The 12,058-nt window shown below is 36.9% G+C and overlaps 1 protein-coding gene across 2 annotated transcripts in view; it reads left to right on the top strand.

Moving 5' to 3' along the window:
* LOC114756871 (1,4-alpha-glucan-branching enzyme 3, chloroplastic/amyloplastic) overlaps positions 1 to 12,058 on the top strand; it is a 39,242-nt gene that overhangs the window by 10,885 nt on the left and 16,299 nt on the right. For both annotated transcript variants that reach the window (XM_028945807.1, XM_028945806.1), the window contains exons 7-11: positions 342 to 417; positions 842 to 949; positions 1,860 to 1,950; positions 2,129 to 2,230; positions 11,457 to 11,559. In XM_028945807.1, the coding sequence (XP_028801640.1) occupies positions 342 to 417; positions 842 to 949; positions 1,860 to 1,950; positions 2,129 to 2,230; positions 11,457 to 11,559 (480 nt within the window). The remainder of the gene's footprint in view (positions 1 to 341; positions 418 to 841; positions 950 to 1,859; positions 1,951 to 2,128; positions 2,231 to 11,456; positions 11,560 to 12,058) is intronic.

Genomic DNA, 12,058 nt, shown 5'->3' on the forward strand with positions numbered 1-12,058 from the left:
TTTCCCCATTCCTTTTACTGACAATATCATGGATTGATCATCAGAGAAAGTAAATGCCAACGAGAATTGCCATATGATTCATAAAACAACCTTTCTTATAGTAATTGATAGGTACGAATTGTGTTGGATTCATACATGCGTAATTTTATAAATTATGATAAAAGTATAAATGTGTTCCTTCTAATTGCAATTGATATCTCTATGTTAGTTTCATCAGTAAAGAATGTTATTAAATAGAAAGCCATGCTACTTTGATGTTCATTGGCATATTTATTTCCATGTTGAGACTCTAATAATGTATATTATTTGAAGTTCACTGTAAAATTTCCTTGTGAGTGCAGGTTACCAATTTTTTTGCTGTTAGTAGTCGCTATGGCACTCCTGAAGATTTCAAGCAATTAGTTGATGAAGCCCATGGTTAGCATTCTCCGCCTCATAGTGATGAGTTTGCCCCCTTTTTGTTTCAATGAGAAAATTTGGAGTGATCATGAACTACTTTATTGAGTCACTGTAGCTAATTGAAATGCTCTGTACTTGCAAAGGGTTTCTTGATTTAATATTACATGCCTAATAAAAAGATGATAACTTGGAGAAGTGCAATAAAATGGTGATGTAAATTGCTGTAATGTATGGATTTGATAATTGATGGTATTAATGGCGACTTGAACACAAATATACTAGGAATTAAACTGGCTTCAATGCACAATTTCAATTTTTTCTTCTTTGTATAAAATGATATTTATGTACTCATTTATTTTCAGTTATGATTTTTGTCTCTTTCATTGTCTTGTGCGAAAGTCCATTTTGCTTACCTTTTTTTTTTTTTTGGTGGTCTTCTCAGGGCTGGGACTGCTTGTCTTCTTAGAAATTGTCCATTCCTATGCAGCTGCTGATGAAATGGTTGGATTGTCACTTTTTGATGGGTCGAATGACTGCTATTTTCATACTGGTATCTGTTAATGCTGGTGTATTCTCTCTAGCTTAATAACACTTCTGAGTTGTGTGATTGGATTCCTCCCTCGTCTAAGTCATGCAGTCGAGTATTACACTGATTTTGGTCAGAAACGATCATAATGTGTTATCCTTTGTTTAATTCATCAAAAGTAGTTATTTTCAGCATGCTGAACATCGTATCTATCTTCTAAGACAAAGCTACAAATGGCTACTCTAAAATGGTGATAAGTTCTGGGATGAAGGTATGAGTCAGAATCTTACATTTATAAACCAACAAATTGACCAGGCGAGTCTCCCATAATACATCTGAATAATATTTTAAATCCACAAATTAATACTGATACATTTATTACAGCACAACACACATGGATAACTCATCAACATATAACATCTATTGCTTGACAACACATGACAATACATAACTAATTTTAACCGCAAATCTACAAATTGGAAGTTGTTTTATGCTGCTGGGATGTTAAGTTTTGAGTTAGATATTCAGTGCTCCTTAAAAATTAGTTTAGTGGAAAAAAAATGCCTTTACCTCTAAACGCTAAGGAACTTCCTTTAGCCATTATCACAAAGCCTGGAATTTACAAATTTTTTAGCGTCTAATGGTATTTCTTAGATTTCCAATGAGGCAAAGATAAAATTGCTCTTACTAAATAATCTTGTGGATGCTTTTCTGAAGTATGACTATTTTAATGACTCAAAAATTCATGAAGTGACATGTTTCTGTGTATACAACTATACATGCTCTATGCTGTTGTTTGTTATATCTTCCACTGGAAAGCTGTGACGTTCATAATAAAAATAATCATGCAAGGGAATTGGCTGGTGAGTGGTCAATACTCTTAGATAAAACTTTTACAATGCTGGCTATGATCCCAAATTCATTTGTTTAATAGGTAAACGAGGACAACACAAATATTGGGGCACCAGAATGTTTAATTATGGGGACCCTGATGTTCTGCATTTCCTTCTCTCAAACTTGAATTGGTATGTGCCTAGAAAATACTTCAGCTGCTACTGTCTCCGAGTTATTCCTTCTATATGGGATTGAACTATTGAATTACAAGATTTTTGCTAGACATAATAGTGGTTCTTTCTTTTTCTTTTCCCACTATCATTTGACAGGCAGTGCTGGTATATGCTAATGAAATTATGTTTTGAACAGGTGGATTGTTGAGTATAAGATTGATGGTTTCCAGTTCCATTCCCTGTCTTCTATGATATATACTCACAACGGTTTTGCTTCTTTCACTGGAGATCTGGAGGAGTAAGGCCTTTTTCTTCCTTATTTTATGTATACATGAAACCATTTGTATTTATGAATTTATGGCATGGCTATCAGTTGGCTTTATAGTGGCAGTTTAGTTCCAAATATATGGCTTGAGTGTCCTAATGCTGTTAAGAAGGTATCCGTATAATATTTACCACCCTCTAAAATGGTTCTTGAAGGCATTTTGTACCATTTTTCAAAGAGTGAAGAGGGGGGAGGGAGAGAACCTGGACTGATAGTGCAATTTGATTATTGCTAATTGAAGACGATACAGAGTATGAAATATATAGTAAGCATAATGGAGGAATTTTGACCTTCAATCTTGGGAGAGAACAATGCTGCAAAGATAAAAATGAATATCATATATCTAGTTGACTTTAATGACAGCCAAAAAAGGGCAAAAAGTCTTTATAAAATAAAACGTAGAAAATGAAACAACAACAACAACAAACCCTATCTCATTAGGTGGGGTGGGCTACATGAATCGTACGACGCTAATGTGCTCTATCAACAATCAAGTTCTTAGGTATGTTGTTGACCAGGAGGTCCCATTTAATGATCTCGTTGCGCGTTCTTCTTGGCCTTCCTTTGTCTTTTTTTATAGGACTCCAAACTATCTGATCTACCCTTCTCACTGGGGTCTCCAATGTCCTTTGCACATGCTTGAACCACTTCAGGCAATGTTCAACCATTTTCTTTTCGATCGGCGCCATACCTACTTTTGCTTAGATAATTTCATATCGAACCTTATCTTTTCTTGTATGGCCACATATTCATCTCAACATTCTCATTTTTGCTATCCTAATTTATGCTCTTGTTTTCCTTTTAATGCCCAACATTTACTACCATACAACATAGCTGGTCTTATAGCAGTTCGGTAAAATTTTCCTTTAAGCTTCTCAGGTACCTTCTTATCACAAATAACTCTAGTAGTCTTCCTCCATTTTAACCAACTAGCTTGTGTTCTATGCGATACGTTGCCATCAATTTCACCATCCTCATGTATAATGGATCCTAGATATTTGAATTTTGACACTTGAGAAATGATTTGATCTCCCATCTTTACCTCCAAATCACCATTGCCTTTTTTCTCTCCAAAATTAGAATGCATATATTCCATCTTGCTCTTGCTTAAGCGAAAACCTTTCGACTCCAAGGTCATTCGCCATAACTCCAATTGACAATTAATCTCTTCTTTTGATTCAGCCATAAGGACTACGTCATCTGTGAAAAACATGTGTTTAGGGATTTTTTCTTAAATAAGCTCAGTTAGAACGTCTAGAGTAATGTTAAAGAAGTAAGGACTTAAAGAAGATCCCTGATGTCGGCTAATCTTGATGGGAAAGTTTTTTGTCTCACCTTCCAGCGTTGTTACATTAGTAGTTACCTTCTCATACATATCTTGTATGGCTTTGATATAAGCAACCTGTACACTTTTTTTTTTTTCCCAACCCAAAAGCCTTCCAAAGTACTTCTCTTGACACATGATCATAAGCTTTTTCCAAACCGATAAAAACCATATGTAAATCCTTTCCTTTACTCTTATATCTTTCCATTAACCCCCTTAATAAATAAATTGCTTCTGTTGTGGATCTTCCTGGCATAAATCCAAATTGATTCTCCGAAATAGAAGTCTTCAACCTTAACTTATATTCAACCACTTTTTCCCACAATTTCATTGTATGGCTTATAAGTTTTATCCTTCTATAGCTTGCATAATTTTGAATGTCTCCTTTATTTTTGTAAATAGGAACTAAAGTGCTTTTCTTTCATTCACCTGGCATATTCTTGGAGTGGAAAATTTTATTAAAAAGCTTGATCAACCATCTTTCTCCTCCTCGCCTAAACATTTCCAAAGTTCAATAGGAATACCATCAGGTCCAACGGCATTACAATTATCCATTTTTTTAAGAGCTGCCTTAACCTGTCCAATGCGGATCTTGTGGTAAAAAGCTAAATTCCATCATCTTTGCTAATTAGCAAATCCTCCATGTTTCGAGTCACACATTTGCTTTCCTCATTGAACAGCTTGTAAAAGTAAGCCTCCCATCTATCCTTAATATCTTTCCTAGTAACTAGAACTTTACCTTCTTCATCCTTTATATACCTCACTTGGTCCAAATCTTTCTTTTTCCTCTCCTTTTACTTCGCAATCTTGTAAATATTTCTTTCCTCCGCCTTTGTTTCTAACTCCTTATAAAACTCCTCATATGCTCTCTTCATCTCTTTTTTAACCACGGTACTTTTCCCAGTTTTCCTCACTATTGCACAAATTTATAGCCCTAAAACATTCTCTTTTCTGCCTGACTTTCTCTTGTACGCTCCTGTATGCTCTTGTTGCACAAAACATGGAAAAGGAAAGAAATTGTAAATTTCCGGGGGCTCAATCCATTCTTACTTTACCTGACTTTTATCATGGAAGTAATATGAGACAATAGACGTGCTCAAATACCTCTAAATTCCACTGTCAAAGTAATCAATTGGCTACTTTTTGCTGTTATTTAGTTGGACTATTCATAAACTGACATGTCAAACTTATATTTCTTTGCCAAGCCCCAAGAGTCCCTTTGTCAACTTGGACGCAATTTTCTCTCCCCACAATTTTGGTAGATGAGCCATCAGAGTATTAGCTCACTGACTACTGCACATACTAATTTCTGTTGATAATCTTGGGGTATATCTTCTTGGGGATATACAAATCTCCTTGCCAAGCCATGCCACTTTTAATATTATAAACTATTTTAGGACTACCAAGTATTTAATAGCCTTAGTTAATCAGTTAATATTTCAAACTGTGTTTTTGTCAATTGCTTTAACTCACTTTGAGATGTTTGCAATTTGCACAGTAGGTTGTCATCGAGATTTTTCAACCTTGGAGTTAACTTACGTAAACTTTCTTATTTAAATTGTCATTGAAGAATGCATTCTTGATGTTAAACTGATGCAAGTTCCGGTCAAGAGTGACAATTATAGTTAGAAGCACATGGGTTGGTGTTAGCGCCGAACTCTAATGGGCTTTGGGCCCAAAACCCTAGACTTAACCCTAGGTTTAGACCTAGTTAATCTAGTTATCTAGTCTGCCGCAATTAGAGAGCTTATTTAGGGATTTAGTATATTTTGAATTTTGATTTCTGATTCTCCTACTATTTCGGCTAGGATCTCTCTAGATTCTTCTCTCTCTACCCTCTCATGTATTCAGGTTTTTCCTATTTATTCCGCTGTACCATTCTGATGAGATCAATAAGAATTATTATTCACAAACCCACATGGTATCAGAGCCATGGTCATTTTCGGCTCAATACAAGAAGCTGATGAAATGCAGCAGTCAATGACTAATCCTCTAGGGTTAGCAGCAACCTCGGCACCCTCAGCAACTCAACCTGCGACAGAAGCAAGCCCTGTGTCTATTACTATTCATAGACTCAATGGACAAAACTACATCCAGTGGGCTGCAAGTGTACGCTTGTTTATAATGGGAAAGGGCAAATTTGGCTATCTCACGGATTCCATAAAGAAACCAGAAGTAACAGACCAGAAATATGTAGCATGGGAAGCCAAAAACTCCATGGTTCAGGCATGGCTAATCAATTCAATGACTACAGAAATTAGTTGTCATTTTTCCTTCCAAATGGCTCAGGAGGTGTGGGAAGCAGCAAAAGATATGTTCACTTCCCTCAAAAACAAATCTGCAATTCTGGAACTTGAAAGTTTTCTTCACAATTTTAAGAAGGGTAATCTTTCTGTAACCCAGTATTACACTAACTTGTTTGTTAAGTGGCAACAGCTTGACATGTATGACACCTATGAGTGGAAGTGTTCAGGGGATGCTGCCCTATATGAAAAAATAAAAGAAGAAAAGAGGATTTTTAAGTTCCTCTTATGTCTGGATGCAGCATTCGAGGATGTAAGAGGCAGAATTATGAGTCTGGAAAATCTGCCCCCCTTGAGAGAAGTATTCTTCATGGTAAGGAGTGAAGAATCCAGAAAGAAACTCACCATAAATGAAGGCATAAACCTGGCAGAATCTCAACCTAATGCTCTCTTCTCACGTGACACCTCCAAAGAAGAGGACAAACCTAAATCAGGAAGGTGGTGTGATCATTGCAAAAAGAAAGGCCATACACGAGAGGTATGCTGGAAACTGCACGGTAAACCTAAAAGAGGAGGGAAGCAGGAGAACAAAGGTTACACTGGAACTGTTGAAAGTACTCCTGAATTAGCAACTGAATTGAATAGAGAGGAAGTTGAACTACTCAAGAGAATACTGGAGAAACACGAATTTAAAGGGAAGTCTATATCATCAGGATACATTGCTCACACAGGTAAAACAATCCTAGCCTTAAAAACTGATGTGCATCGTCAGGACTTATGGATTGTAGATTCAGGAGCAACAGACCACATGACTGGTAATGCAGCCTGTTGACTGATATAAGACCTTGTACATTGAATATTCACATCAGTATGGCTGATGGGAAACCTGTCAAAGAAATGGGTTTTGGGACAGCATACATAAATGAAAAATTGATCCTGTATAATGTTTTCTATGCTCCTGATTTAAATTGTAGTCTCCTCTCTGTTCGAACTATAACTGAAAGCCAGAAATGTAATGTGTATTTTTCTGCTACTGTTTGTGTTTTTCAGGATCTGGAGTGGAAGGAGACGATTGGCACAGCTAAGATCCTAGAAGGTCTCTATTGCTTGGAAACCACCAAACAGAAGAACTATGCTCTATCCAGCACAAAGATCATTTCTGCTTTCACTAGTGTTCTGTCTAATAAAGACCTATTGTTGTGGCATTATAGGTTAGGCCATCCCAATTTCAATTATATGTTCAAACTTTTTCCTCAATTCAATAAAAGCTCCTTTCATTTGACTTGTGAAATTTGTCAATTAGCCAAACACACAAGAGCATCCTATAAAAGTAATCCTCACAAGCTATCTCAACCCTTTAACTTGATCCATAGTGATATTTGGGGGCCAGCTCGTATAACTTCCATGACAAATGCCAAGTGGTTTGTAACCTTCATAGATGATCATACAAGGGTTACCTGGGTATACCTTATGAAAGAAAAATCAGATCTTGCATCTACATTCATTTCATTTCACAAAATGGTGTCCACACAATTTCAAACCCAGATCCGAACCTTGAGGAGTGATAATGGGAGGGAATATGTGAGTAACACATTACAATCTTACCTGAAAGACCATGGGATTCTTCATCAAACTAGTTGTGTCAATACCCCACAGCAAAACGGTACTGCAGAACGCAAAAATAGACACCTACTTGACATTACTCGTGCCATTATGCTAACCCACCATGTCCCAAATCATTTTTGGGGAGAGGCAGTACTTACTGCTACCCACCTTATCAATAGAGTACCATCCAAAATCCTGGATTTCCAAACTCCCATGGGCCTACTCAGTAATTTATATCCACATGCCAACCTCACCTCCCATATTCAACCAAAAGTCTTTGGGTGTGTATCCTATGTTCATATGTCTACCGGGAGCAAGTTTGAACCTAGAGCTATAAAATGTATCTTTCTTGGTTACTCCACCTCTCAAAAGGGATACAAGTGCTATTCTCCTACGCTTAGGAAATTTTTTGTTACCCTAGATGTAACCTTTGATGAACACCAATCCTACTACCCGAAATCTCCCATTCAGGGGGAGAACAGGAGTGAATGGGAGCTTTTAGACACTTCAAACCAACCTGTTTCAACCCACTACCAAACAGACAGCCCAGAAACCACCTCACAAAGTCCAGAAACCACCTCACACAGCCCAGAAACCGTCTCACACGACCTGAAACTGTACCAGAAATTGAACCTGACAACATACCTACCCCTATTACAGAACCTACCCTGGAAACCAGAACAGACAGCCCTGAAACTGGTCATAACAGAGAAATTAGTGAGGAAGAAGAAGAAGAAGACAACGAAGAGGATAGAGATGTGCAATCACCAAGTAATAGAGATCCTTCTAGCTCACAGCAAAGCCAGGAGTCCACCCAAACTCCAGAATCTGATGACACAGGATGGCCAATTGCTTTGAGAAAGGGGGTAAGGCAATGTACTCTACATCCTATAGGTCGTTATGTCTCTTATGACCATTTATCTACTGATATGAAAGGTTTTGTGACTAAAATTGATGAGGAGAAAATTCCATCAACATTTGAAGAGGCATACAGTGATCCAAGATGGCGAGAGGCTATTAAGGAGGAGTTAGAAGCTCTATTGAAGAATCAAACATGGACTGTAAAAAAGTTACCCACAAGAAAAAAGGCTGTTGGGTGCAAATGGGTGTTTACTATCAAGTATAATTCTGATGGTACTGTGAACAAATTCAAAGCCCGGCTTGTAGCAAAGGGCTACTCACAAACACAAGGTATTGACTACCAAGAAACATTTGCCCCAGTAGCAAAACTAAATACAATAAGGATTTTATTATCCTTAGCTGCAAATCTCGAATGGCCTCTATACCAATTAGATGTGAAGAATGCCTTCCTAAATGGAGACCTTGAGGAGGAGGTATACATGAAAATTCCAGAAGGAGTTGTAGAATTTGGGAGTAAAAATCTGGCATGTAAACTACACAAATCCTTATATGGGTTGAAGCAGTCTCCTAGGGCCTGGTTTGAGCGATTTACTAAGGTGGTAAAAGACTCGGGCTACACTCATTGTCAGGCAGATCATACACTTTTTGTGAAGCACTCAGGAAGCAAAGTGTCTATTCTAATTGTATATGTAGACGACATAGTGGTGACAGGAGATGATTTGGAGGAAATCAAACAACTCAAGAAAGCATTGGCAACTGCATTTGAAGTAAAAGATCTTGGCAATCTTAGATATTTTCTGGGAATGGAGGTTGCTCGGTCAAAAGAGGGGATTTCTGTATCTCAGAGAAAATATACTCTTGACTTGCTTAAAGAAATTGGAATGCTTGGAGCAAAACCATCCTCTACTCCTATGGATTCATCAGCCAACCTAGAGTACAAGAAGGATGGAGTACCTGTAGATGCTGAAAGGTACAAAAGGCTAGTTGGGAAACTAATTTATCTATCTCATACTAGACCTGGTATAAGCTATGCTGTAGGAGTGGTTAGTCAATTTGCATCAAAACCACAAGAACAGCATATGGAAGCAATATACACCATACTGAGATACTTGAAGTTGACACCAGGAAGGGGAATTTTCTTCACAAAAGGAGCAGCAAGAGATATTGTAGTTTATACAGATGCAGACCATGGAAGAGATCTAGTTGATAGAAGATCCACAGGAGGCTACTTTACATTTGTTTGGGGTAACTTAGTGACATGGAGAAGCAAGAAGCAGACTGTTGTATCAAGAAGTAGTGCTGAAGCAGAACTAAGAGCCCTAGCAAATGGAGTGTGTGAAGGAATATGGCTAACTCGAGTTTTAACAGAATTGAAGATTACTACAGACTCACCTATGAAGTTATGGTGTGATAGCAAATCAGCTTTGCAAATGGTCCACAACCCAGTCCATCACGATAGAACCAAACATGTGGACATTGACCGACACTTCATAAAGGAAAAGGTTGAAGCAAAGATAATTGATTTGAGTTTTATAAGATCAAAGTTACAAGTGGCAGATGTTCTCACTAAACCACTTGATCGAGGTCAGTTTGAGTTCTTCAGAAGCAAGCTGGGCATGAAGGATATCTACTCACCAGCTTGAGGGGGAGTGTTAGCGTCGAACTCTAATGGGCTTTGGGCCCAAAACCCTAGACTTAACCCTAGGTTTAGACCTAGTTAACCTAGTTATCTAGTCTGCCGCAATTAGAGAGCTTATTTAGGGATTTAGTATATTTTGAATTTTGATTTCTGATTCTCCTACTATTTCGGCTAGGATCTCTCTAGATTCTTCTCTCTCTACCCTCTCATGTATTCAGGTTTTTCCTATTTATTCCGCTGTACCATTCTGATGAGATCAATAAGAATTATTATTCACAAGCCCACAGTTGGAAACTAGAGGCTTAGGTTGAAGTAGGGAAGTTGGCATAGAGTTCGGTGTTGGTGAGTTATGGGACTAAAACTTACATGCTTCCTCTTGTATCTCTCCTAAATATGAGTTTTGTGGAGCACACCATTTACTAAGAGGCTAATGTCCATGGAAACTTGTAGGGAATTGAGGTGAAGTGCACCTCTAATTCTATTATTGGTTACTTCAGAAAGTTACTTAAGGTTGAAATATATTGACAAGAGACATAGGAGCTATTGAAAAATAAACCTAAACCTAAACCTTAACCTAGTATCTGAATTTATCTTATCATATCTAATCTAGATATCTAAGATATATACATAATTGAGGAATAATGAACTACATAACTACTTGGGTTTTTCACTAATTGCTAATGGGCCTAGTTGGGCTTGGGTCCACAACTCAACAAAACTTTTGAATGAGAGTAACGACACCTGCAACTTTCAATGTGGGAATACTCATGAAGAGCTGTGAGAAGAGAAAACAGTGACTTTATATCGTGATTATGTTATTGAAGACGATATAAAACGCAATATATAGGAAGAAAGGCAAACATTTTGGAGCTTTAATCCCTAAAGAAAGCAACAATTTAGAGACATGAGTAGCACAAAGTTAATCATCTTTAGGGACTGCTAAAATGGAAAGAGGACATTGGGAAATGAATTATAAAAACATGAGGATATTATCAGTAAAGCCATGAGACTAGGGCAAGAACAGCATATGTTATTTTAACGTTTTGATTTCTTTTCACAGTTTTTGATACAACTTCAAATTTACCATACATTTTCGTAGAGATAATTGAAGAGTCCTCATATGAGAAGGCATATATTTATTAGTTTCTTTTTTCACAAGGCTTCTTGAAGATTCTCGCTGCCATTTTTCATTTGTTTCAGGTTATGATACATCAGATATTTATATTGCAATCTGCTTTATGTAAATTGATTTCAATTAGCTATATTAGGTGTTGGAGAAAATTTTCTGCATATATGTGATTTCTTGTTGGGAAAAAAAGAAGAAACGTGTGTGATTTCTCTTCTGCTCTGCAACCTTTTTTTAATGACGGGAACCATTATTCTGTTGTGCCAAGAGACTAGATGGTTTGTCTTGAAGAAATATTTGTGTAATGTAATTTCTTGTTTGAAGATTCGTTATTCTCACTATTTAGAGAGTTTAAAAATATAAGACTTAAAATCCATGCATTGAATTCTACTTTCTCGCAGGTACTGCAATCAATATGTTGACAAGGATGCACTATTATATCTCATATTGGCCAATGAAATACTGCACGCACTTTATCCTAATATAATTACTATAGCAGAAGATGTAAGTATAATTGCATCTTTGATTTAGTTAGATATTCTTGACCACTTGTGCATTATGTCTTTGCAAAAATTATTGAACAAAAAGTAGTATGACCATTTATTTTGGAATTGAAATGTGGGCCATATTTCATCAGGACTGCTTTTGTTATTCCCAAACTACAACATTTATTCATTCATGTTTGTTAATGTTATGATTAAATTATAATTTAGAGAATTTTAGCCCTAGAATTTGGGGATCTATAATTCCAAATCTCTCCCTTATCCATGCATCTCTCTTCTTCGTTGTACATTTTCCTCTTTCTGCATGCATATCATTGTTATGTTTTCCATTAAACTTTATTCAAAGCTTATTGCTTCCTTAAATTCCTTTTTTTTTTTTTTAGTGGTTGGGTCGCTGCCATAGACCTTTGTTGCTACTTCCTTTTCTGTTTCCTTCACCTAATTCAACTGTAACACCCTGCCACTGCCCTAATGGCCAATTGGCATAATTTTGCCAATCA

Source organism: Neltuma alba, unplaced genomic scaffold (genome assembly GCF_004799145.2).
Source record: "Neltuma alba isolate B1F8T4 unplaced genomic scaffold, ASM479914v2 tig00010519_pilon, whole genome shotgun sequence".
NCBI classification, from domain to species: domain Eukaryota; kingdom Viridiplantae; phylum Streptophyta; class Magnoliopsida; order Fabales; family Fabaceae; genus Neltuma; species Neltuma alba.